This window comes from Lutjanus erythropterus, chromosome 23 (assembly GCF_056507025.1).
Source record: "Lutjanus erythropterus isolate fLutEry1 chromosome 23, fLutEry1.hap2, whole genome shotgun sequence".
Taxonomy (NCBI): domain Eukaryota; kingdom Metazoa; phylum Chordata; class Actinopteri; order Lutjaniformes; family Lutjanidae; genus Lutjanus; species Lutjanus erythropterus.
This window is the reverse complement of record NC_139339.1, coordinates 25432623-25457749: the sequence shown is the minus strand read 5'-3', so window position 1 is coordinate 25457749 and position 25127 is coordinate 25432623. Positions and strand designations below refer to the sequence as shown.

The 25127-nt window shown below is 39.6% G+C and overlaps 1 protein-coding gene across 1 annotated transcript; it reads right to left on the bottom strand.

Moving 5' to 3' along the window:
- Nucleotides 1-121: 121 nt before the first annotated feature.
- On the bottom strand, nt 122-23261 carry slc1a1 (solute carrier family 1 member 1). Its single transcript, XM_084711595.1, has 12 exons — nt 22969-23261; nt 14039-14179; nt 11353-11445; nt 10642-10756; nt 9329-9371; nt 9091-9186; nt 8523-8707; nt 7010-7117; nt 5128-5250; nt 4844-5038; nt 2147-2281; nt 122-2056 (listed from the first exon to the last, which is right to left on the bottom strand). Exons 1-12 carry the CDS (start codon nt 23060-23062, stop codon nt 1816-1818), a joined length of 1569 nt encoding a protein of 522 aa, XP_084567721.1. The 5' UTR covers nt 23063-23261; the 3' UTR covers nt 122-1815.
- Between the last annotated feature and the right edge of the window lie 1866 nt (nt 23262-25127).

The following is a 25127-nucleotide window of genomic DNA, read 5'->3' as shown; positions in this document are numbered from 1 at the left end:
AAACTACAATTTGTGACTTCAGAGATGTAGAAGCTTTGGTAGGTGTATATTTAGCCAGGCTATCTTTTCCCAGTGCTTCTAGTCTTTATGCTAACCCAAGCTAACCTCCTCCTGGCTCTAGCTCACTCTCTGCAATAAAACATATCAGTGTATTTCCCAAAATGAAACTATTTTGTACTGAGCAAATGTGCCCAAGACCTTTCATGTCTTCTTCAAACAAAAATGCCTAAGATGAAAGCTGGCCACTTGTCTTTGCTCAACCTGGTTACTTCAGTCTTCAAACAAATATTAGGAAATTACACTTTCAAATTGCATGCAGTGCATACGCCAGTGTCCAATTTTGCATGCAGGTGAAACGCTAATCCCTCCTGTTAACATCTGTGGCGAGCAAATCTATAGTCAGGTGACCTCTATAGTCATGGTAACAAAAATATACATGCTTAACATGAAATGTCACACTTTGGTTAGGTTTAGGGAACAAGAGTACATGATTAACCTTCGGAAAAGGTCATGGTTTGAGTTACACATGACTTAAAACTTTGAATAATGTTGACTTTAGGCTTTACATGATACACAAACCCCGGACTCCAGGGTGAAAGTCCTGTGTTTGTTTGACCCATTCCAACCTACCCACCTTCTTCATATGTGCACCTTGATGCTCTTTATACTAAGCCACCGCCATTTTTTAATGGTTAGGACTGGTGTATCTCCTGCACACAAAACTGGACTTTGACTTATGCACTGGACACAATTTCAAAGTCTAAGATCATGTTATAATGAGCAATTGGTTTAAGAACATTTTAATATATTTTCACTTTGGTGTGGGCCTAAAATATGTTAATGGTGGCATTGTGAAAAAGCACGTAAAAACACACTAATTATCTGATTATTGACACAATCTATTAGGTGGCAATTAAAATAGTCCTGTTTGAGTAGGTACAGTTTCATCTAATGTCCTGTCATTCCCCCCTTGCTGCCTAAACACAGACAATATCTATGATCATTATACTTTGCACTAAATCAATGCAAGTTAGTGATTTGGTTCTGAAAAAAATGTCCACAAATTTCACAGTGTTCAATGACTTCATAAGCCTTCGTTAACCATCTCCAGTCTCTGCAAAGTCTCCATAAAAAAATCAGTCTGCAGCCAGCGATGAACATTTCTTTAACATATTGCTTCATGCAACTTGGTGGAAAACCTCTTCATATGTTTGGCACAGTTTAAATATACATATAGATATACAAGCAGTGCATTATGGGACGTAGACATTCAACAACAAACACACAAAAAGGATCTTTCAGACATTTCAGAGAATTATTGTCTTATCAAGGAGTAAATAAAGTGGGATTGAAGTTTCACATTCGGATTATTGACTTATTTTTACTTCAATTAACATTTTCTTTTTTGCAAAATACATACACACACCTCACATACATCGAAAAATAATGTCCTCACACACACACACACACACACACACACACACACACACACACACACACACACAGCTCTTATTTTGAATGCATCTTTGCAAGAAAGAACACACTCTTTTTCCAAAGAAAACTTTTCTTAATCTTGGCACAATTTGAGTGTAAGAAGGAAGCACTTTAATCTAGTCGTGGTTGTAAATGTCCGACATGGAGGGTGATCATCTTGGGTAAGCTTAATGGTGGCTGCTATTGCTGATGTCTGAGCTCGGATGGTTCTGGTTGGATAATTTTCCTCACTCGTCATGGTGCTGGTACATGATGGAAGGGTTTCCGTTTCACATCCGTAGCAGCTTGGCACTTTCTCTGCTCCTCTGAGCCAGCCAGAGGCTAAAACTGGGACGTTTCGGTGAAGGAGATTGCATCTGTCTTGTCGACGGTGAAGCCTCCGTTCACGTAGGATTTCTTCTCACACTCTTCGTCATCCAAAGTGGCTTCCAGGGCAAAGGGGTTGGCGACGTCCACATCTGACGTCAGATCCATCCTCTCCAGTTCCCTCTTGGATAGCTTCTGGACGATTCCGGCTCCGTAAGCATCACCAAGAACGTTGATCATAGTGCGGAACCGGTCCCTGAAACACACCAGTCAGTCAATCTACAGCATTGCTCTGAAGTTAGAATTTAAACTATTTAGTAAGAAAGATATCCACAGATCAACTTACAGCAGCCAATCCACTGCCACGATCAGAGTGACATCACTTGCAGGTAATCCAACAGCTGTTAAGACTATCACCATGGTGACAAGTCCAGCGTTAGGGACTCCTGCTGCTCCAATACTGGCAACTGTTGCTGTTATACTGAAACAAAGAGAAACAATTTTTCACATCAGTAGCCCCAAATGGCAGAAGAGCCAGCCAATCGCAACTGGTTATCATATATGTGGCGGGTCTGATATGAAACAACCAAGAGGGGTACAAGGCAGAGGTCAGACATCAGAAAACAACATGTAGAGCCAGAATATTTTTTTATATGGCAGAAACTGACTAAGTGAATTAAGGTTTTATTTCAACCAAACCAGAGTTGGTGATTGTTGGAACAGTGGAAAGATGAACCAAGGTGGTTTTGGTGAGTTTTTGTCAGTGGACTCTGGTGGCTTAGAGGAGGGCGATATAATGACTATTTCTGGTTAATCAGACTCTTTAACAATAAAGTTGATCTCTTTAAGGATCCTTTCCATAATGTTGTGGGGCAGTTAGGGTATGTTCACACCTAAAGGTTCAGTTCCTGGATCAAATCAATGCAGTGATGATTCATTGTTTCAATTTTCTAGGTGGTCCGGTTTGCGTTTGCAAAGGCAAAACTCAGACAGTAGAAAACTGCTAGTTCCCCAGTCACCCAAACAGGACAAGAAAATGTTTTTCGACCAATAAAATGACACATACAGTGGAATGTAGTACCATGGTACCTATGTAGAGTTAATTTGATAGTGGTCTGAGACCACCCCTTTGAGGTGGACCAGACTACGGGTGGTTGGTCTACAACGGTAAACGCTCCAGGGTTTGATTCAACTGGACTAACAAAGGCTGGTGTGAACCTGCCCTTAGACCAACAATCTGAGCCTGTCAGTGGCAAAAGAAAGCACTTTTAGTGGACACACTCTGACGTACCTCTGCATTTACCCCCAAGGATTATATGTCACAGCCAAAACATTTTGTGCTTATTAGTAATTAGGGTACAACAATATGTACAAATGTATGTATCTTCACAGATATATCGATGCTACACCATCACAGCTCATCTCTTCACACCTTGCCTGGTTAGATTTGTCCATGGTTGTAGATTGGGATAGAAATTCCCATTTCTCATGTAATCCTGTATCTGCATATTGTAAGTACCTAAATACAGGACAGAGAGGAAGGCCCAATATACTTGTATGACTCACAAGACAACATGAGATAGAACAAGCCAGAATTGCTGTATTGTTTTTCTGAATGTCCTGTACCATCATGTGATAACAATATGCAACTCATCCCTTCGTGACCTTGCATTTGTCTGTGTAAAAAAACGTTGACACATTCCCTGTTCTGGGCTCTTTCTGCCCAGTTCATTCTTTGACTGTGCTGTGAGTCCATCTGCAGGTACCTGAGTAAACCTTACAGAAAGACAAATTTCTGACTACATGCTTTATTCAACAGAAATTGCCACCACAAGATCTATCCAATTGAGTCCAGAGGCATTTTGGTGTACGACCACTAATAACGTCCCTTGGGAATTGAAAATGACCCAAGAGGTTCCAGGCTTATTGCATTTGCAAATTGGTCTTGTGATGCCGGGCTACACTAATATCAAATTAAGCCTCAATTTTTGCATTTACAGAGGACATCTCTAGGCACACTGATGTGTATAATCCTTCCCTAAAATCAAACTAAAAGAGCAACAGGCATTTGCACAAAACTACACTGACACAGGTTTACCTTGAAATGACAAAAAAAAAAAACCTCTCGGCTCCATGTAAATTATTATGGGTTTTTGGCAAATGCAGAACTTGTGAGGAGGGTGTTGCTTTAGTTTCCTTTCAACAACTTTGATTTCTCGTAACTAAAACTGTGATCATTCCTTAATCCTAACCAAAGAGTTCTTTAAACCTAAAACACGTTTCACTAACCGTAACCAAAGTAGTCCACACTGTAAAAGTTTATTCTTGACCTTAAAAAATTCTTAAAGACCATAAGATGCAGTTGAGAACTAAGATAAGTAGGACCTTGAACTTTAATGGAGACTCTCCATTTGACCAGTTGATGCTGATGAAAACTGTAAGATGGGGTGGAAAGTTTCAAAAAAGATAGTAAGTTGACGTTGAGATCATAAGAGTTTTTATTCTTTGACAAAGGTTTTAGCCAAACCATGGTCTAACCATGATCTAACCCTAAACAACTGGATTTTCTGCCTAAAATTTTGTTCCAGCATATCGTGTGTTGTCTCTTTTAGTAAAATGACCATAATTCTTATACTGTCGACTAATGTCTGTTAACTTAGTAGCTGTGGAGCTTTCTAAAATGGAAGGTTGAACATTTGTTATGGAGCATAGACTGTTGCAATACTCCTCTGCATGCTTCAAACAACCCACTCGAAGGTCTGAATGACTCATCAGAAACCAAATACTGACATTGTTGGTGTTTTTTGTTGTTGTTACAGTTTATTTCACTTCTATAATTACTTTTTTCCTAGATCTAGGTCAGTTATATCTTCCTTGGTATGCATATTTGTTGTTTTGCATGCTGTTGTCAGTCTTCTGTGTTATCTGAATGAGGTGTGTTTGGTGTCAGGAAGAAATTTCTCAGCCAACAATAAAACATTAGTGGTATTTTATAGTATAATAAGTTGTATTTATGGTATCATAATCTACAGCCACTAATTACCTGATTGTAACAATCTGACCCACATCCAGAGCGTAGTCATTGAGCTGGGCGATGAAGATGGCAGCCACCGCCTCATAGAGCGCTGTGCCATCCATGTTGATGGTGGCACCCACCGGGAGGACGAAGCGGGTGATCCGCTTGTCAATGCGATTGTTCTCCTCGGCACAACGGAAGGTGACGGGCAGGGTGGCGGAGCTAGAGGACAAGTCAGTGGTTGGTGTTATTATGATGACCTCATGGGTGGTCATAAATGTGAAAATCTAGATGTTAGTGTGGACTCTTACCTGGAGGAGATCATGAGTGCTGTCACCAGGGCCTGAGCCATTCCCAGTGTGAATGTGTACGGGTTCTTCCTCACAATGACGAAGAAGATGAGCGGCAGACAGATGGTGGCATGAATAGCTAGACTGAATGGCAAAACACACATTATTGAGAAATGCACTTAAATGAAATTTCTATGTTCAGTACTTTATTACAAGCACAACATATGACTCATATCTCTAATCATATGTTTAAAAAAGTGTTTTTAGTTAAATATCATTTTAGTAACTATTCAGTTGCCCCGTGAAGAGTTAAGTTTTAGAAATAGACAATAAAATCTCGTCTGCCCCTGAAAACCATGGCAATCACAGATGCTCTGGTGTGAAAGTGAGAAAAGGCCACTGATGCAGTCAAAGCTGAAATTTGTTCTGATTTGATGCCCAGCTTAACAGTGTGTCTATTTGCACCCGGGTGAAAACAGTCACACAGCAGCTGTTTGGCTACTTACTTACTGGCTCCCAGTTTAGCTCTGTAAAGAAGAGTTTGTGGTGGATGAATGGGTTAAACACAGGACAGAGAGACTAGGAGTAGGACTTTTAGTCCTGAGCTGGGATATTGGGGTTCGAGTGCTGTGTGGAACTATTTGTCAGCATTGACTTTTAAGTATTTGACTTATTATTTTCAGCCTTTTTTAATTATTATTTTTTAGTTTTCCGTCACAGTTTAGCTAGGTATCAGCAACAAAACTAGTTGATTAGGTTTATGGTTTGTCTCTGCCATGCAGGTGTAAAAAGCAATATTGTGCTATTTACACCCTTGGCACAAATAGTATTTTTGGCTACAGAGACTTGGGTGCCTGCTCTGCCATGCTAGGCTATATCCATGCAGGTGTAAATAGCCACACTGGCTATTCAGCCTCAGATGCAAACAGCATAGTTGGCTACTTACCCTTAGGTGCTAATAGCATTTGCCTGAAGCATCAGCTGAGTTCAGTGAGATAAGACGTTTACTTGAGACTAAAGCAAGTACAGTAAACTGAACAACAGCAAACTGAGTTTTCGCAAGTCTTCTTTTATATAGTGAAGCTCAGGTTTTCCGCAGTTTTCTAAGCCTCCACCCTATTTCACAAATCCAGGAATTTTACACCATTAATTCTTGAAACATTTCATTAAAATTAACTTTATTCTACCATTATTTCTGTGGCCTAATACATCATAGTCTACTGAACTTTAATAATAGCTCCATCTACTGGTCATTAAGTTGTATAATCACACGTAATTATTTTACATCCTGAAGTGTTCGGTTTTCTTCACATCTAAAAAGTTATGAGTTAGTTTTGGAATGAGTATGTGGTACTTCACTCCTTGATGGCCCTTCAATAAAGGGAGTACAAGCTCAAATGTCAGTTGACTGAAGTGACTTTAAATAGCCTGGATCTTGATGCTTATAAAAAGGCACATTTGTGAGATTTGACTCCACCTCGAGTCTTTTTTCTGTTGATCATGTCAAAAACTCTTAATTACATCAGCTGTAATTACAAGTTGTGACACCATAATGCATGAAACAGTGGTTTTATAAGCACTGAATGCTGCATTCAGAACATTATAATACAGTGTGAACATTGCGTGCTCATGTCGTCACAGGAGCTCTCGGAGCCTTGGACCTGTGACCTAACTAGAGGGGATTTAGTGTACAGTCTTTAATGGTGTCACTTAGATTTAGAGGCATGGGCCAAGCTTTCATTACTGCATCTGCAGGTTGAGCAGTTTTAAATGTCCTTGGCCCTTATCAGTGCCCACACAGAGCCCAGCTTTTACTGTATCACTGGAGGGAGTACTGGCCCAAATGTCAACCATAAATCCCAATGTCTGGAACAGGCGGATACAGAGTAATGGGACATCTTACCCACTCAGCACGGTCACCATATAAAGACCCATCTTCTTGAAGATCTCCCAGTCTTCCACCTCGATAATCTTAGCAGCAATTAGGAACAGGATCCCCACTGGCATATAGCTGAAAAAAAACCCCCACAATGTTTGAATCCTTTGGAGTGTAGAATCTAAGAGCATTTATAGATCTGAAAGTCCAAACCAAGGTTAATGTCTTTTGTTACTGTGTATCCATTTGATCCAGTTAATTTTGGCTTCATATTGTGAATTCCAACTGACTCTTTGTAAGACCAACATTTGGTCTCCTGCTCTCTTGACGTGCTACTGCTTATTTTGTTTTGTTGTGTTATTCAGTTCTAATAATTGCCTGCCAGAGCTTCTTGTAATTGGTCTGAAAGTCCGAGCCATCCAAAAAAATGTTTTCACACTAGAAATGACCCAACCCACGGCCCAATTTGATTTAGACTGAGACCACCTCTTTCAGTCAGCTGAAAGTTCAGCTGTTTGATCCAGACCAGGATTTTTAATTGGAATTTATGAAGAAGTTGATGTCTTTCTCTTTTTGACTGACCCAAATATAGATGAGCAAAGTGGCTACAAAAATCAGTGGGAAGTGGGAAAGGCAGAAATGGCATTGCCAGTTTGTTTGTTAGCCTGGCAAGCTAATGGTCAGTATTAAACAACGTTGGGGAAGCTACTTTAAAGCTGTTGCTGGTGAAGTTACGAGCTACTAGCAACACCCCTAGTTAATTTATAAAATGTCTTGAAATTAGATGAGTTTCAAAATAGTAATGCTAACCGCAAGCTGCTAGTAAGCTGCAGTTAACACTAGCAATGTCATAAAGTTAGCTAGAGGGGAGCTTCTTAAAATAGACAATAATTATGAGGGCCTCTTCTGAAACCACTGGGCCTCATGCAAGAATGGTTCATGGTTTAGAAGAACTTGCAACATTCACCAGCCTTCTTAAGTATTTATTTTGAATGTTCTCAACATACAGTTTGTTAGTGGTCCAGATCTGTCGTTTAAAACCTTTAAACTGGCTATTACCATTACTGTCAGGCCTACTGGTCATATATTTTACATGCAGGTTTATGCAAGTCGTGTTTATGCAAATTGGTGGAACATCCTTTCTGGGGGTTTGCTCTTTTTTTCTAGCTAGTTCAGTGGTGCTAAAGTTACAGCTTAGCTGAGCAGGATGCCATTAATGTTTACATCCCTTGCTGTCACTACCATCAGCCTCTCATCCACAAGTAGATGCCCACTTTCTTCTGCATGGTGATGCAGTTGGCGGGTGAAGTTCGATAAACTTTCTGTTGAGTCTTTTCAAAAGTATTTTTTTCGGCACTTGTTCTATTAGATTTGGGATAAGGCAAGCATCTTCATGGCCAATATCGCCAAAGCTCAGCAAGTCATACCGAAACAGTCTCGATGGTTAAATAGTGCTATCGGTAAGGGGAAAAATATGTTTCTGATTTTATGGTGAACTGTGCCTTTAACCCATACCTTTAGACAAGTCTTTTATACATACCACATAATGATCTGGACCAGTTTCATGGTTGCTTCATTCAGGGCATCGAAAAATTCCAGGAGGATACGGCCCTTTTCGCCCATCTTCCCAATGACAAGGCCAAAGGCAACACAGAACACGATGAGCCCCAGAACGTTGATTCCATCTGAATATGTCCCGATGATCCTGTAGTCCTTGGTTATATTCTGCCAAGAGAGGAAACAAGGAGGCGATTCATCCAGCTAACCAAGACCAGGCCAGGAAGCCGCTCTCACAACCGCATTAGCTGACTCTAAAGAGCTCATTGATGAGCTGTGCAAATGTTTTCTACAAGATCACAGCCCAGTGACCCACGGCTACTTATGACTCATTATTGGGTCTTCTGATGCATTTAGATCAGACTCTGGTTGCCAGGTGCAGAAACATGAAACGTAAAGTGCAGCAGACAGATCAACAGGGACACACTGTTGTCACGTAAAGATCAAAACCTCAACATTCACGTTAATGAATGAGTGCAACAGAAGAAACAAGGCAGTGCATCAAAGGTATTAAAGTACTGACTGTTGAACAGAGTAATGGTCACACCTACCTCTACCGCTGCCATGAGAGTAGTTGTGAGAGGTGGAATTGTGGTGGTTTCTGCTGAAACTTTCGGAGGCTCCAGCTCTTTGCGCTTGGTCTTGTACTACAATGTAATCGGTCACATTTCACACATCAGAGTTAAGTTCACATATGTTGTACAATACCCTGATACAGGTTTAAATGACACTTTAAACCTGCACAGAAAGTGGAACAGGAATGACTGATGGATGTTTAAAGCCTCTTACCTGCTGAAAACAAGCCTGCACCAGATTTTCTGGAAACATGTTTCTGTTGATGGAAAAAGACAAGATCAGGAGAAATGAAATACACAGAAGATAAAGTGCACTACATTCTCTGACAGATGGGTCATTGCAACAAGTCTGGCTGTGAATATGGTTCTTTTGAACTAATGGAGCTATAACACTAACATCAGTTCTATGGTTATGGGGAATCGCATTTTGAGCATGTGCTGCATGTTGTTTTCAACAAAAGCAGATGCCTTCAATTAAAAAAAAAAACCAACTCAGCGTTGGATATATGAACCTCACAGTATTCTATAAATGAAATGTTTTTAGATCATCTAACAGCACCTGAAAACCCTTTTCTGACAGCTGAATCAACTTTCCATGTTGAAGTTATGTTTCGAGTTGACAGCTTCGAAGTTAAGTTTCAGAGTAGACAACTTTTCAAGTTAACCTAACTTTCCATGTTAATGTAATATTTGATTTGGCATTATTTTTTGCATTGATGTAGTGTTTCTAGTTCCGATAATGTAGTGGTTTGCAGTGATTTTTCAAAGTATACCATTTTTCAAGCTAACAACTTTCTGGGTAAATGTAATGTTTCAAGTTGATGTAAGTTTCAGAGTTAATGTAATGGTTTGAGTTTGTGTAAGTTTCAAAGTGCACAATTTTTCAAACTAACAACTTTACAAGTTTAATGTAATGTTTGGTGCTGACGAAATATTTCATGTTGACATAACTTTCCGAGTTGATGTAATGTTTCAGGTTTTAAGTTAACATAACTCCAAGTTGATTCACACTGACATAAACACCTTGAGTTGACATAACCTTTGAAGTTGAGGTAAACTCTGAACTGACTGAGTTCATGTAACTGTCTGAAACAATCCCATGGTCACAAATACTTTTATGAGGTGACTGGCCAGGTGAGCGGAGGTGTAAAAATAAGTGAAGGTTCAAAGTTCTCTTTTTAATTCCTCTCACAAGTACTTATATCACTTTATGTGTGTACAACTTAGTTTGACACCAGAAGAAACTGTTATGCATGCCATTTTTGTGCCACTTGTACAGTTCATTATACTGAGACCATGAAGAGACATTTGGATAGAGCCAGGAGGAGGCAATGATGATAGGCTTTTCACTTTGACTGTGGTCATTCAGAACAAGTTGGCACTTTTGCCTTTTGATGTGGCTGAACGACATGAACCGCAACCACAAGTCACGTATTTCAGTGTTAGATTATCAGCGGAGGATCTGCAGTCCTTAACATCTATGGTCATGAGAAATTTGTAGTTTGCGTCACATGGCTGGGAGGTCACCTGAGGAGGTCCAGGAGTGTGTCAACTGTTGTGACGTTGGGCGTGGTTCCAGCTCTGTCAATGTGCTCGGCTGCCTGAGAGACTCCAGGTTTGATGGTCATCACCAAAATAATGCCTGCAGAAGGATAATGCTGCTTATCAGCCTGTGATAGCAATATAACTCATACAATAGGTTTCCAATCTCAGAGCCCATCCGCTATAATTGACAATAATTTAGCCTCTGGGGGCAACAGACAATGTTTTGGGGCTTCTGGTGTAACCAGCAGATATTCAGGCTAAGACTTCCTTTTCTGTGCACCAGCCATTGTTTACAGGCCATTTAGCAACTTGAGATGTAAGAAGGGATTTGGAGTTGACATGTCTATAAACAAGTAATAAAAAGCTAAATTGTGGTGAGATGATAGCTGATGGGTTCAGAGATTGCCTTTCAGGTCAATGTGTTCTGCCTGTTCTGCTCTCCACATGTACTTTTGCAATGTATGCAACAAAAACACAATCTAGGACTGCAAATGAGCTACAAACAGAAATCAGAACACTTCCTCTAGCCAAATTATATGCATCATATGTTTATAGAGATTAATATGCTTCTTATCAATCATCACTTTCACAGCATTTAAGTGAGAACTTTTGAAATAAACAGAAGACTTTGAACAGTGTCAATGAGAACTAGAAACGTAAAGAAGGGTTTGAGAAAGGGGAAATATCACTCACCAAGAATAACTGCAATGATGGTTGTTGAGAAGTAATAAATAACAGCTCGCAGACCTATTTTTCCTGATACCTCAGAGTCCAGGGCTGCGACACCTGTGGACAAAAAGCATGCTTAATTGAAATCTAAACAAGAGTGTGTCCCATCAGGTGTCAAAAGACAAGACATGGAGATTTTGAAGTCTGGTCATTTGAGAATCGCAATGATATGCAATAATGTATCTGGTCAAAACCTTTACAGATTGGACCATTGACATTTAAACTAGCATTCATGGAATAGTGAGATACATTCGATTTCTGAGTGAAGTCTGCATCTGTCACATTGTATTTGTTTAGTAGCTTTGAACGCTCCAATATGGAATCTGTACAGACACATAGCAGCTCCCTTATAGTGAAGATGGGACAGAGATTTATTCATCTTGTATTGTACCTAACTTTAGTGGATCACAACATATCAGGAATGGAATTAATCTACAGATGCTCCAGTTTCAAATGAGATCAAAATTTCACTTGATGTCAGTTTTTGAATCACAACAAAGGTCAAAATGTGACCTGAAACAAACTAGGTAAGCTTTATTTTTAGCCCAGCAGTTGTTAGCAGTTCTCTGGGTTAGAAGGTTAGGGTTAGGGTTGGTTGGTTACTCTTGATTTGTGCTACAATAGCATCCCATCCCATTCTAATGAATGTGATATTTCAGGAATGCCTTGATAGAATTTGATAGAATTTCAGGCTCACAGGTGAACTGATTACATGTTGGTGTTTAGAGGTCAAAGTCACATTCTTGTGAATGTGATATCCGCAGTGTCTTCAGGAAACTTCTACAAATTTGACACAAATGTCCACTTCGACACAAGAATGGACTGATTTGAATTTGTTGGTCACAGGTGAAAATGTCCATCCTATTAAAGGTGATCTGGTCAACCATCTCTCTATCACATCTAACACGGGCTAACTTCAACCAATCGGATCAAACAAAGGTTCCTTGCTATACAGGAATGTTGTGGTTCATGGTCAGAAACGTTAACCTCTGGGCCATCAGGGAGCTCCTATCAAAGAATGTTTTACGAATAGAAATCTATTATTATATTAAAATAACTAAGAAGATTGACAAAACTACTAAAACTGGGTTAAGAACTGTCCAACATTATTAAAACCTGGAAGGATAGTGGTGAACCAGCATCTTCAAGGAAGAAATGTGGTTGGAAAAAAATCTTGAGTGATCATGACTGGAGAGATTTACCCTGTTCCAGAGTGATGAGGGCATCAGAGTAAGAAGAGAGGTGGATGAAGTGATGTTCCCATCATGCCCAGTGCCCACTGTACAAGCCTGTGGGGGCAGTGTTATGATCTGGGGTTGCTTCAGTTGCTCAGATCGAGGTTCAGCAACATTATGAGCCCAAAAAAATGAGGTCAGCTCACTACCTGAATATACTGAATGAGCAGATTTTTACATCATTGGATTTTTTTCTTCCCTGATGGCATGGGCATATTTCAAGATGACAATGTCAGGATTCATGGGGCTCAAATAGTGAGAGAGTGGTTCAGGAAGCATGAGACATTATTTTCACACCACAGAGTCCAGACCTTAACCCCACTGAGAATCTCTGGGATTAACTGGACAAGAAGGAGGAATAAATGCAAGGAATCAAAGCTAAAGGCGGTGTGACTTTTTTTTCCGGCCAGGCAGTGTATAATTTAATTGTATAGTAAGTAGGTAGGTAGTCTTCACAACCACAAAATGTAACAATAATCAAGAATAAACTTCTGTCAGGTGGGTTTCCCATTCACTTCATCCTTGAGCAGCTTATTGCACCACAGAGAGCAACAACAAATTCCCTCCTCTCTATGTGCTTGTTCGAGCAAGAAGAGGAGGACTCCAAGCCTGATACTAATAACTACAATAGGTCTCTCTGTGTTCTTGTGGCACACTAATAAATAATGGGACGCAGGTGGGGAAAGCTCCAGGGAAATGCAGGTGGGAAAAACAAATCCCAAACAAGTAAGTCAGGATATCAGTTCAGGACCAACAATGGAACAAAATCAAGGAACATCTTAGTTTCATTCTCTTCACGACCAAGATCAGTCTGAAGCGTTTGTGAAATATTCCATGTAATTGCTGCCACTGTAGGCCTAATTCCATTTCAGCAGGGAGCCTCGATGTGCTGCTGTGGATGAGGTGAAGGATTAGTCAGAGAGGATGTAATGCAGCTCCTAAATGACATTTTTTCACACAGTCACCTGGAGTATCAGTTATCCTGCTTGTGCTTTCTGTGAATGGTGTTCCTTCTCTCTACACAGCAGGGCTGAGGCATAACCACAGAGATGGTTATTTTACCTTTATTGCATAAAGACTGCAATTAACTAAACTGCTCACAGCCTGACACAGTTGGATTGCATCTCATTAGTAGGAATTACTTTCAGCTGTTGCTATTAAAGCACAGATAACAAATGTACAGTGACAATGTTTTTTATCACTGGTCATAGTTTTTAATTTTTTTTTTTTTTTCAGCTATAATATCCATGCATGACATCTATGGTGTGGATAAGGAAAGAGAAAATTCCTTCAGATCCTTTATTTACATAAAAGTACTTGGGAGAAGATGGTGACTGTTGCTTGTGTAGACTTGGGTCATTGTGCTGATGTTTGTATATATTACGACATACAACCAGAAACCATGTTGAAGTTACCTGTTATCATGCTTGAGATGATGAGCGGGAGGATGATGAGCTTCAGCATCCGCATGAGGATCTCTCCTGGGAAGCCGAAATACTGCTTGTCAAGGTGAGAGAGGGACGCATACTCTCGGACCACGACGCCCAAACTGATCCCTGAAAGATCAAGAGAAAGAACTCAAATCATGAACAGTGCGTGGTTTCAGCTGAGAAAAGTTTAGCACAGAGCGGACAGCAGCGATGGCTGCCTACATGGCCATCATAATGGCTCAAGAGATGCAGAATTCAGTCTACGTGAGGAACTGTCACTTTATTTCAGAGGTTGGCGAGGTTTCATCTGTTCATGAGGCACAGCATCTACTGGTCTGTATTTTCCAGCTATAAACCTCATGTTTCCCGCTCAGTGATTTTAATAATGCGCTCCACACCTCCATCTGTGTTATCATGCACACCAGACCACCATTAAAGATGCCTGTAAAACACTGCGATGGTACAGCAAACCATGTGTGGATGTCACAACCAGTGTGACCTATACTTATACCTATACCTATACCCAGGGGTGGAAGTAACTAATTACAAATACTCATATTACTGTAATTAAGTAGTTTTTAGGGGTTACTTGTACTTATATTAGTTGATTTTCAAGTTTGTACTTTTACTTTTACTTAAGTATGCATTACAAGATGTAATCTACTTAGTTATTTTTAAAATCATATGAGAGTACTGAGTAGAATTAATATCCAAACATTTCATCTGCATTTTAGTAGCCGATAAGATCACAAACAGGCCAATGAAAACAATGACATACAGACAAAAAAACAAAACAAAATTAATGATTAATCATCAATCGATTAATTGTCGGTAAGAATTTAACTGATTAAAGATTGTACTTTGTTTGATGAATAAGGAAAATTAAACTTAAACTTAAAATGAGGGAAAAAAATGAAAAAATTAAAATGAGGGGAAAAAAACGTGACTTGAAACTTTATTTTATTTATTATTAATGATTAATTGATTGGTATGGTTTTCAAGTTTTGGTTAAGGAAAAAGCACAAAATTTGCATCCCCACTACATACTACACTCCCACAACAGTTAAAAGTAACTTACACTCTGAGTAGTTTTTGCAACGTATACTTTGTACATCTACTTAAGTATATTTCTAATACCAGTACTTTAACTGGTGATTGAGTAATATTTTAGCAACGTAACAGTACTTGTACTTGAGTACAGATTTTCAATACTCTTTCCACTACTGCCTATACCAATACCTATACTATCTGTGGATGTAGAGGCAGGAATACTAGTGTCGATTGTTGGGTCCCCCCACCCACTGTTACCACCTGTCTTGACCGCAATGCAGTCAGACATTTTTCACTTGCATGCCTCACACTATAGAGACACTGAAGGCACTGAAAATATATTTTATCCACATTTTGTAACTGAGGCAGGGCGGCGTGTGCTCCACAGCCTGAGAGGAGCTCAATCTCCTCCCCACAGACTATCCATTTGCTTTACCCAGCAGCTGGGAGGCAAGACACCTTTTTCTGCAGGGTTTTCATGGGCAAACTGTACATTCACTGCCACTAGACAGCTTCATGGCTAAACTTTAATCCCTCTGCTCTGATCACCAACACCTGTCTGCTCTGAGCGCAGACACCAGCACTCTTTTGCTTTTTTTCAGTGCAATAAGCTGCTCAAAGATGAGGTTTGACGTGCAGTTTGACGTGTCATACCAGAAAACTCGTCCGTGTGCTAATGCCTGCTCCATTCCACTTAGGGGAGGAACTAATGGAACTGAGCCTGAATTACTGTTTACAGTCTATCTGTGTTTTTACTACCCATTAGAGAAGGTCTTACCAGAAACAATGGGATATTTAATGCCAGTATAAGAGGAAACATCACAACAATATTTTTCTGTATTCATAGTTCTGAATTAATGTTTTGTAACATAGTGGGCTTTTAAAATACATTTTAGTGACATTTGCAAGTGACAATTCCAGTGCCTCCCCAAAATTTTGCTGTTGAGGCTTTCAGGAGGTCTCATATGCCAATCAAGGTGTCTCACGTGAGACTGAATTTTTCAAATCTGGACCAGTGATGCTCCTCTTTCAGTCATTGTATCAAACTTGCTTCATATTAAATAAACTGTTGGTTGTGATTGGCCTGAAGAGATCCAGGATGGGTGGAGATCTGTCTGACCGGAAGCACAAAACAAAATGACATTTTGGTGGAGAAAGAAAAGAAAGACAGACGAAACAACATTGTCATTCCATGTCTCAGGTTTATCTGAGAAACTCAGAAGGGTTTTCAACAAACACAACATCCCAGTACATTTCAAGCCTGGTAACACCCTCAGACAAAGGTTGGTACACCCTAAAGACCGCACGCCTCATACCCAGAAGAACAATCTGGTGTATGCGGTCCAGTGCGGCGAGGAATGCTCCAGCCTTTATATTGGGGAAACTAAACAAAAACTAAGTATGCGCATGGCACAACACAGATGGGCTAACGCTTCAGGTCAAGACTCTGCTGTTTACTTATACCTCAAAGAGACAACACACTCTTTTGAGGACAAAGATGTACATATTCTTGACAGAGAAGACAGATGGTTTGAAAGAGGAGTAAGGGAAGCCATCTATGTCAAAGTTGAGAAGCCATCCCTGAACAGAGGCGGAGGCCTAAGACACCACCTATCCCCAACTTACAATGCTGTCCTTTCATCCCTTCCCAAAAGATTCAATAATTTAGCCTCTAAAAAACCAACAACACAGTCCAGCCACACCTGGCTCCAGGTGCCCCTAACGACCATCGTTAGAACAGAATGGAACACTAACGAGTGAGACCCCCCCAACGACGGTTGTTGGCTCACTGGGGTTTCACCCCACTCAACCCAAACGACTGTCGTTAGGCCTCACAATAGGGAGTGAAACCATTCTTGGTCTGGAGGCGGCCTCTCTTAGAGGATAAATAATTGAAGTCCAACTACTATTCATCAGACTAGAGCTGTCCTATCTAGTCTGATGAGCATGAACTGATGAAGCCTGCTCGGATGAGAGGCGAAACGTCTTCTAAGACAATTTTACCAGTCCAGTTGCGATCGATTTAATCCCTTAAGATACTTGGTAAGGTATGGGCATTAAAAGTACTTTGTTCAGGTTAGGAAAAGATAAAGGTTAAAATAAGTAACAGTAAGCAAGGAATGAATGTAATATAAAGAATCCACATCAGAAGGATACAGTAATCAAACACAGGACTTTCACATGGGGGACACTGCGTTTGTTTCCCGTGTTAGATAAATAATTTTTATCAAAACAAAAAAATTTCTCTCTTTTCAGCTATTCTTGAATATTCCACGATGGTAACAAGAAACAGATATACAAATCTACTGTACCTCTTCACTGCAGTGAACAAAGAGCAAAGAAAAAAGGGAATAGCATGACCTGAATAAGATCAGCTGTCAGCAAAACATTTACCATTGTTGGCTGATAATTTGTGTATGATTTATTTTCCTTGAGAATTCCAGTAACCATCAACCAGTTTATGACAGTCCTGTCCAAATTACCACTTAAGGGAAACAATGAACATTAGGAAGCAGAGGAAGGACCAAGTCACAAGCAAGTCTCAAGTTTTTGCACCAAGTCTCAAGTAAAGACTGATAAGTGCCAAGGCAAGTCCCAAGTCCTAAACTTTGAGTTTCGAGTCATATTATAACAGTGGATTTCCAGCTTCATTGATTTAAAAAGTTAGGGCAGTTAGCTGTTAAGATAATGTTAGTTAAGCATTAGCTCGCTAACTGTTCTCTAACTGACTCCACACCTCTGCAAGGAAATTATAGATGTTGACGTACAGTTGTACGTGCTGCATTCTCAAGCGCCATCGCCATTACTGCGGTGCAGAGTTCATGAGAACACATTCACATTGACAGTGAAAGCAGAGATGTTTGAGTTGTTCCCCTCAAACAGATGAAGGTATTCATTATGATTTATTTATGTATTCTCAAAGCACCTGTCTGAAACTGGTTGTGACACAGCCTTTGGGAAAGAACAACAGGAACGTACCTCTTTACAGCTTTTCACCAAGCCTCTCTACTTCTGCCTGATGTACAGTCAATGAACATCTGTTTCCTTAAGATGAATTTTCATACCCTGAATTTACAGTCGGGTCACAGTTGGGGCTGCAGTACATTTGAACACAAACATCTGTACTCTCTACTCCTTTCATTTCAAAACAGGCTTATTATTTTTCTTTTAATGCATATGAGAGGAATTATTGATGATGTTTTATTCAAAATAAATGGATGGGACAATAACACATAGAAAAGACAATTCCTTGTTGTATCTATCAGTGTATATCACACACGACTTATGAAACAAGACAAAGATAATGCAAAAGATGTAACTGCACAAAAAAGATGTGACCACACAAAAACCATGTAAAAGACAAGACAAAAAAAGACATAACAAGATGAAAAAGACATAGCAAGATCACAAGATGTAACAAGATGAAAAAAGAGATATAACAAAGACGTAACAAGACAAAAACAATGTAAAAGACAGAACATGATAAAAAAAATCTAATGACAAAAAGACATAATAAGATGAAAGACACGTGACAGGATGAAAGGGGTGTAACAAGCTGCTTTGAGTACATTTCAGAGCCTGTACTTTTTCACTTTTACTGCAATAAAGAAGTAGAGTCAGTTACTATTTTTACACAAGTCCTGTCCCTTCAACACTGACTTTCTGCTTACGTAAAGAATATGTGTACTTATTCCACCTCTAGAATAGTAACACAGCAATTTCAATGAACTTTGATGTTAAATGTAGATGTTGGCAAACGTATATTCTTTATTTTTGATTATCCTCAACATTTACCTTTAGTGTCCCCCTGTGGTCAGAATATCTGGCCACTATACACACACTATAAAACACAATATGTCACATTTGTTAAACAAAACCACTCTGTATGCCCACAACTGCAGGTCTGGGACATGCTGGTTCTGATTTTGGATGCTGGCACTGTGTGTTCCCCTTCAGTTCAAAGCTACAGTAATGATACTCACAGTCAGCTTCGCTTCATGATTTTGCAACAGTGTGACAACTTGCAGCCTCGTCCCAGCCCTCTCATGATGTTTTGACACTCAACCTTGAACTGTGCTGAGCTCAAGACAATGACAGTGAGCTGGAGGAGATGTGGGAACTATGTGATTCTGTGTCAAAATCAAGTCCCGTATCTTCAATGCTGACTTTCTTTCAGTGTTATGAATGGCCAGAAAGCAGGCAACAAATCTAAATGGTTAGGTTTAGGCAACAAATCTAAATAGTTAGGCTTACGCAGCAAAATTACTTGGTTAGGCTTAGGCAACAAACTGGCATGGTTAGGTTTAGGCAATAAATTGACATGGTTAGGTTAAGGCAAGAAAACTACATGGTTTGGTTTAGGCAACAGTTATAACATGGTTACAGTTAGTCAATAAAACATATGTGGTTAGATTTCAGTAACAGGGCTATGCAGTTAAGTTTAGGTAACAAAACTATATGGTTAGTTTTGGCAGTTCCACCCAAGATGCATTTGCATTGTTAGGTATGGACACCTGCATGCTAATAGTAGCAGACTTATTTGAAACGACCAAAACCTATTGACCTGCACTGCACCTGGGATTTTTGGGGCCCCAATGGATGTAAGTAGTCCAGCCTGCAGATGCATTCTAATGCTTTTTATTTTCTGCTTTTATTTTCATAGCCCCTGATTTAAGAGTTCAGGTTATGTTGGAACATCAACGAACAAAACACCAGGACACAGAAGTAAATTATTATTATTATTATGTGTGATTTTTTTTATACTTAACCAATGAGCAGAGACAGGTTGAAAACAAAAAGTGTAACACAAGACGTGTTCATGGTTGCAGGAGTAGAGGAAGACATCATGGGTGCAAAGTGTAAAGTCTGTGGCTCTTGTTGCGACTGTTGTCTGGTTGTCAGTGTGACGGTCAGCCAATGACAAAATTCTCAACTTAATTGTTGTTGTTACATGCAAATAAAATTTATGAATAGAATGATTTGATGGTTATACAGTCTAAGAAGAGGTGAACACAGGACAGGTGAGCAGATATGGGAGGGGATGTCAGCTGGACTTAAATACTTTATAGAACCATTCATAATGAGACCTAGGAATAGAAAACCACAAACTTATAAACTGCAACAGGAAATCACAAATCCCGTAATTTGTGTAATTACTTTATGGTGGAGTGTAACAATAAAGTAATAACGGAACATTTCAACATTATATTTGCTTCTTCTCTGAGAGTGAGATAAATTGATCCATATCAATTGCATGTGTACAAAGCTAAGGAGCTGGAGTCAGCCTAGCTTAGCATAAAGACTGGAAGCGGAGGGAAACTGCTAGCATAGATCTCTGTCTCGAGTTCCAAAATACACCTTCCAACATCTCAAGGCTCACTGACTGTCCTTCTTAAATAATTTTAAAACAGAAATACAAATAATTTGTGCTTTCAGTAGGAGCTATGTCCTGGAACTACTTCTTGGCAAACAACAGCCTGTAGTTACAGATGTGGCACAGAAGTTCTGGGTGGATGGATACAAGGATAATGAAGAGGCCCATGTGTTAACCAGCCTGTCTTGCATTTTAACCACATGCTCCGTCTTGATCAGAACTCACCCTTCCTAAGTCCTGCCCCTTTGGCTTTGCAGTTCAGTAATAGAAGAGCAAGTTTGCTGAAACTTTGTTTCTTTTCTAATTAGGTAATGATTGATGTAGATTAGCTAGCTAGTTAGCTAGCATTCTGCTAACATTAGCTAGCATAATATATCTCGCCTTAACCGATTATATCTATCAAGGGTTTCTTTTCAACATAGATGAGAATGCAAGTATTGTTTGATCAGAAAAGTTTAATACTCCTTGGTACTGGCTATAACAATATACTATCTTATTATAACGTCATCCGTCCATCCATTGTCCTTCACTGCTTATCCTTGAAGAGTCGTGGAGGGCTGGAGCCTACACCAGCCAACACTTGGCGAGAGGCGGGGTTCACCCTGGACAAGTCACCAGTTCATAGCAGGGCTGAGACATACAGACAAACAACCACTCACACTCACATTCACACCTATTGGCAGTTTAGAGTTACCTATTAACTTAATTAATGCATGCCTTTGGACTGTGGGAGGAAGCCAGAGGACCCGGAGAGAACCCATGCGGATACGAGGAGAGCATGCAAATTGTGCACCGAAAGGTCCTGCCCCAGCCACAAACTCCCGATCCCCCCAGCCGGGAGGAGGATTTGAACTGAGGACTTTATTGCTGTGGAGCAACAGTGCTGACCACTGCACCAAACATTTGTTATAATGGGATTGTTATAAAGTGATAACTTATTCTCATAACATGACGTTATAACAACATTTTATCACATTATAATAATGTATTGGCTTCGTTAAATACTTGATTCTGATTGGTCAGTTACAGTATTTTAAGGTCTGTTAGGTCTGTTAGTTCTGGAGGAACATAAATTCATTGTTAAATCATTTAAAAATTTATATTTTGCCACATAAATTACACAGTCACATAAATGTGTTTGCAAGTAACCCTGCAATAAGCAGGATTATGTACAGTGTGCAGGTCGTTACTGAGAAATAAACCCCTTCAGGATGATTCAAGTCCTGCATCATCCTGTCAGAATTGATTTCACAATAATGACCTGCTTACTGTACATTATCCCTTTCATAAGTTATCATGTTGTAAGGGGCAACATTTTATGTTAAAATAATCATTTATCACGTTATAACATGAAACTTTTTACATTATAACAACATAAATAGTATATTGTTATAACAACAAAAGTATCTTGTTATAACGTTTATAAAGTTTTTTTGGTAATAATGTGTAAATGTTTTGTTATAACGTGAAAAACATCTTATTCATCATTTTGTAATTAAAAAATGTCCCAATTCCTCTTAAATGTGAATATTTTCTAGGTTATTTAGTCCTCTTAGGACAGTAAACTGATCATTTTTGCATTTTTCACATAACAACACATTTGAGGACATCAGCTTGAGCTTTGGAAAACAATGATCACCATTCACCACTAATCAACTAATAATCGATCAATCAAGAAAATAATCAATGATGAAAATAATTTTAGTGTAGTTTAAAGCAAATATCTCTGGTTTTAGAGGTGTTGGTGGGCATATTTTTTAAGTCTGGACGGAGCCAGGCTGGCTGTTTCCCCCCCCCAGCTTCCAGCCTTTATGCTAAGCTAGGCTAATTGCCCCCTGACAAAGAAATTAAATTGATATTGATCTTCTCAGCTCGATCTCAGCTCACTTCCTTTAATATACATTAAACCTAAATTTGTTTCGTAATGCAAGCAGACACCACTAACTGTCTGGATTAATTTAACAGAGGACATTCAGCTCAACCTGAAATATATCCAGTAACTGTTAAAAACATCTGAACCCTCTCAGGTCCATATGTTTGAAGCACCTGCTGATTCTCTGTGAGCCTCAGTGCTGTGACTCTTCACATATAGAGCCAGCATCAGCTGTCCCTTCAGTCTGGTCACGTTTGACTGAGACATGTCCAGACACAGGGGGATAGGACAGAGGCTATGTCTCCCACAACACCGGCGCACTCAGTACCCATCATTCACTCCAGTCATTAAGGAAATACAATGATGAAATGTGCCCTTAAACAAACATCTGAGCTTTTACTGTTGCTCTCTAGTGAAGCAGTGTGCAGCCAGCTGATGCAAAAGAGGTTGATTTATTTCAACAGTGACAGCAGCCGAGAGCAGGACTGAATGGTAAAACAAAGGAGGGATGGACACAGAAACAGCAGTGAAGAGAAGTAAAAAAAATGGCATCAGTGAAGATGAAAGTGTCTCATTCTCTCTGCATACATGAGCAGACATTAAGAGGCTTCCACGTACCCAGCAGCACTGATAAAACCGTGGCAATCAGGAGCCAGTTCCTCCTCAGCAAGCCTTTGAAATTCACGCCTCGTCGCTCTCTGTTCATGTCCATGGTTGTTGCTCTTTCTCCAGATAAAGGGAGGAACAACAATGGCCCCCGTGGAGACACAAAAGACTCCTGCGGTCGGGATGTCAGATGCAGACGACGCAGAGGAGGATGGAGGAGCCCTGCGTTGCTACAGCAAAGGATGCAGCCGTGAGACGCTGCTGATGGCCGGAGATGGTGTGAGGGAGGGAGTGTGTGTGTGTGCGTGTGTGTGTGTGTGTGTATACTGGAGAGAGAGGGAGAGAGGGGTGGCAGGGAGGAAGGAAAGGGAGAGAGGGAGTCACCCTTCCCCCACACAAGGTGTCTCTGACATTTTCTCCTTTTTATGAGTGACACCGTCCTGTGCTGTAGGCAGAGGAGTCAAGAATTAGGGCAAATGTCCTCATTTGGAAGAAAATGTATTATTAAAGTATGATTTTATTTGATCTAATCCAGGGGTCTGCAACCCTTTTGATCAAAAGAACCATTTTGGCCCCTCAGAAAAAGAAAATAACAAAATCTGTGTCAGAAAAATATCTAACGTTCTCTTTAACAAAGGGAAGAATGCACCAGAACAACAGAGATGAGTTTAATAAGTTTTACTTGCAGCAAGGAGAGTTGACAATGTACATGTACAAGACAAAATACAAAGCAACTCTGAAACATTCAAGCATGTACCTTGTTTTATAGGCAGCCCCCTTCCTGATCTAAATAGCATAGTAATGATTATATCTTTGATATTGTTGTACAAATATGGAGAGAGATAGATAGATATTAAATGACACACATACACATACACATACACATACACAGACATGTCCTATGCTAAATACACATGTACTGGTTCTCTGTATAATGACTAAGTGTGAATGTAGTCATTGGTTCCTCTTATGGGCAGACAAAAATGCGTGTGTCTGTGCTTTCATCAGCAATAATAATGAGAACTGTCTACTATAATATTTCCTACAATCTGTCTGAAGCCTCAAAAATTAAATTACTTTTCCCTGAAGATTTTTCATCAGGGTCTATAGCCATCACCAAAATTTAGAGGAAAAAGCACTGAGCTGTAGACAAAGGCTATGACACACATTGTTGTAGAAGTACTAAGTATGTAGAAGTATTAAGACTTTTTTTTTATTTGGTGTATAGGCAACGTATTTTTTAACAGCTGGAGAATGTAAGAATCACTTAAAAAAAAAAAAAAGTTGGTCAGACAACTGCAACATACTGCAATTGATTTTTGATTTCTGAGCCCAACTCAAATGTTTTGACTTTTGAAATAAACTTTAAAAAGTTTTGCCAACCTATAAACTGTAGTTGAGATAATTTGCTTTTCTTCTTTAGATAAACTTGAATCTTTGAGTTTTAGAAGTTAAAAAACATGAGTCACAGTGAGCTGTGAACCTGGTTTTAATTGAAAATATCCAGTGATGGAAAGAGTACTGAAAATCTGTACTCAAGTACAAGTACTGTTTAAAACTCAAAGATTTAAGTTTAAGAAGAAAACTAAATTTTCTCGACTCAACTTTTTCAAAATTTGAGTTGGGCTCAAAATTCAAAAGTCCAAGGAGGTTGTCATGTTGCACTGCCATGTAGAATCCTGCACCAGGTCAGGTACCTACGAAAACATTGTGTAACGGGTAAAAAATACATTTAATATAAATTCAAGAGTGCTGGATTTTTATTTTTTTTTTTTAATTCAGAGGCAAATTAGCACTGTGATTTCAATTTCATGTGGATGTGAAGGATGAAAAATCACCAAATTTATAGGCAATGCTAATGTTGCTATAATGTTGACAGGAAGTAAACAGATGTGCAGCCTGTAAAACAGATAAACATCAGACTAGTGCAAGAAGAGAACAGATTCCAGAGGGTGAAGGTGAACAAGTGCCTGTCTTCATCTTCAGGTGTACCCCAGGGATGCGTCCTCTCACCACTCATCTTCTGTAACAGAACAAAAAAGAAAAGAAAAATGTCATTTAGTTGATAAACCAAGATGGACACCACCAGGAAAGCCATTCTTGTGCTTTAGTCTCTTGTACGTGGCGAGCCATTGTTATCAAAACCTGCTGATAATGAGACACAAAAAAAG

Coding starts and splice junctions, on each gene's coding strand:
- slc1a1 (XM_084711595.1), bottom strand. CDS start 23,062: ATGGACATGAACAGAGAGCGACGAGGCGTGAATTTCAAAGGCTTGCTG. Junction 10,757..11,352: donor CATCATTGCAGTTATTCTTG/GTGAGTGATATT, acceptor ATCCTTCTGCAG/GCATTATTTTGGTGATGACC. Junction 2,057..2,146: donor GTGGCAGTGGATTGGCTGCT/GTAAGTTGATCT, acceptor GGTGTGTTTCAG/GGACCGGTTCCGCACTATGA.